The 2678-nt window shown below is 43.3% G+C and overlaps 1 protein-coding gene across 1 annotated transcript; it reads right to left on the bottom strand.

Annotated features, from left to right (window-relative positions):
* Positions 1-1244: 1244 nt before the first annotated feature.
* Positions 1245-2180, bottom strand: LOC122479179 (olfactory receptor 2G3-like). The gene has a single exon (XM_043573256.1). It carries the CDS (start codon positions 2178-2180, stop codon positions 1245-1247), a length of 936 nt encoding a protein of 311 aa, XP_043429191.1.
* Positions 2181-2678: the final 498 nt, after the last annotated feature.

Genomic DNA, 2678 nt, shown 5'->3' with positions numbered 1-2678 from the left:
TTGTCATGAATTAATTGAGATAAGTGAAAGAAATGTGTTATGGGGAGCTTGAAATTATTTTATTTTATTTTTTTTAAGGATTTTATTTTTAAATAATATCTACACCAAGCATAAGGCTGGAACTCACAACCCTGAGATCTACAGCCAGATGCTCCACCAACTGAGCCAGCCAAGTGCCCCTGAAATTGTTTTATTAATGAATAATTGAATACAGATGGTGAGGCCATTGCTGAGGTAAGAATATGATAAATTTTAGGGTGATAAGGTGTTTGAGAAAGGAGAGAGCAACTGAGACACTCAGAGACTGGAGAGATCATAATAATTGGCGTATGATGGGGTACCTGGGTAGCTCAGTGGGTTAAGCCTCTAAGTCTTGATTTCAGCTCAGGTCATGAACTCACAAATTGTGAGTTCGACCCCTATATTGGGCTCTGTGCTAACAGCTCAGAATGTGCTTGGGATTCTCTCTCTCTCTCTCTCTCTCTCTCTCTCTCTGCCCCTGATCTGCTCAGGCACACACACACACACACACACACACACACACACTCTCTCTCTCTCTCTCTCTCTCTCTCAAGTAAATAAACATAGGTTTGTGAATGAGATGTAATGAATCCAATGAAGTATTATTTAAAACTCTTGTTGGGATCTGTACGAAAGTTTTCCACCAAATTTTCTTGTATGCTATCTGGTAAAGGGGAGCTGTTATAGAAAGTGATTTGAGAGGCGCCTGGGTGGCTGAGCTGGTTAAGCATCTGACTCTTGATTTCAGCTCAGTTCACGCTCTCATGGTTTGTGAGGTAGAGCCCTGAGTCAGACTTTGTGCTGACAGCATGAAGCCTGCTTGGGATTCTCTCTCTCTCCCCCTCTCTCTACCTCTTCCTCGCTCACTCACATGTATTCTCTCTCAAAACAAATAAGCATTAAGAGAAAGAAAACTATTTGAAAAGATGGTGTTACTTACCCTCCTACAGATATGCAGACTCATTCTTTCCACTGAGAACAAGACATTTAGGAAGTGTTAAAAAGGAGTAGCATTGCTGTACTTGATATTTCAGAACAGAGCACTTTCTAATTGGAAGAGTTTCTCCAGACATCAGGCTGGTTGATGTTGACAGATGGGAACTCTTTCCTTGGAGCTCATGGACACTCATTTGGAAACAGACCTGCCAGTATTTACTGAGTTGTGCATGGGGTTGGCCCAGGAGGCAGGCAGAGACTATCTGGCTTTTTTATGACGTCTATCCTTAGGATTTTACCTCACTCTGAGGTTGTAGAATCCTTTTCCACACTCTCTTCACATCCTTGTTTCTCCGAGTGTAGATGAGTGGGTTGAGCAGTGGGGTGATAACACAGTAGAAGAAGGACATGAACTTGGCCTGGGTGCTATTTTCAGGGGGTTGGATGTACATGCAGATGTCTGGTCCAAAGTACATGATGACAACCACCAAGTGGGAGCTGCATGTGATGAGTGCCTTGTACCTTTTGTCAGCTGAAGGTAACTTCAACACAGTCTTGACAATTAATGTGTAGGAGATTAGCACAAGCAGAGGAGACATCAGTGCAAAAGGGATGGCTCCAATGGCCAGAGACAGCTCATTAGCAGTGGTATCACCATAGGCCAGCTTGATCAGAACAGGTACTTCACAGAAGAAGTGGTCAAGTGTGTGGTGACTGCAGTGGTGGAGCTGGAGAGTAAGCGTAGTTTGGAGTATTGAATTTGCCAGGCCACTGGACCAGGTAGCAGTTGCCAGTTGCACACACACCCAGGGCCTCATGATAAGAGTGTACCAGAGGAGCTGACAGATAGCCACATAGCGATCAAAAGCCATTACTGCCAGCAGAGCACATTCAGTGCATCCTGTCCAGTGGAAGATGTAGGCCTGGGTGATGCAGCCCCAAGAAGGAATTGTCTTCTCTGGTCCCCAGAGGTTCGCCAGCAGCTGGGGCACAATGGCACAGGTGACACAAACGTCCAGTACAGAGAGATTGCCCAGGAAGAAATACATGGGGAGCTGGACTCTGGGCTCCACCGTGGAAAGAAAGATGATGGAGCTGTTCCCTATCAGGGTGAGGATGTAAGAGACCAGGACCACTCCAAAGAGGGGCGTTTCTAGCCATGGATAATCTGAGAAGCCCAACAACACAATAGTTCTAGGGAAACTCACATTTTCTCCTTCCATGGAACCCACCTTATGTATGGCTAGAAGGAGAGAGACACAGTTTAGAGATTAAGCATGACTTTTATGTTTCAATAAACATCTTGAAACCTTCAACTATGTTGGTGGGATAATCTTCATAATTGTTATGAGAATTTCTCAAAAGATTGGGTTGATTCTATTTAAATACTGTCTTCACAGCTGCTACTAAAGTAGGATTAGATTTGGAATATCCTAGATATGGTGAGAAACTCTTCATTGAGCTCAGTCAACCCAAGTCTTTATGACATACTTCTCTCAGGTCATAGAAGTGGAATGCAATCTTTTGAATCCTTTAAAAACTTTTGAAGTATTCAAACAAAAAATTAACAGAAGCACTATATGATTTATTTTTTCAGCCCACTTAGGTTAACTTTCTTTCTCCTCAACTCTGTTGTTGTATGGTGTAGTGGTTAAGTGCAGTGAGTGCTGAAGTTGAATCTCAATCACTTGTGGACTTGGTCAAGTCACTTAACCTCTACA

Source organism: Prionailurus bengalensis, chromosome A1, assembly GCF_016509475.1.
Source record: "Prionailurus bengalensis isolate Pbe53 chromosome A1, Fcat_Pben_1.1_paternal_pri, whole genome shotgun sequence".
Lineage (NCBI taxonomy): Eukaryota > Metazoa > Chordata > Mammalia > Carnivora > Felidae > Prionailurus > Prionailurus bengalensis.
This window is presented reverse-complemented; position numbering and strand designations above follow the sequence as displayed.

Coding starts and splice junctions, on each gene's coding strand:
- LOC122479179 (XM_043573256.1), bottom strand. CDS start 2,180: ATGGAAGGAGAAAATGTGAGTTTCCCTAGAACTATTGTGTTGTTGGGC.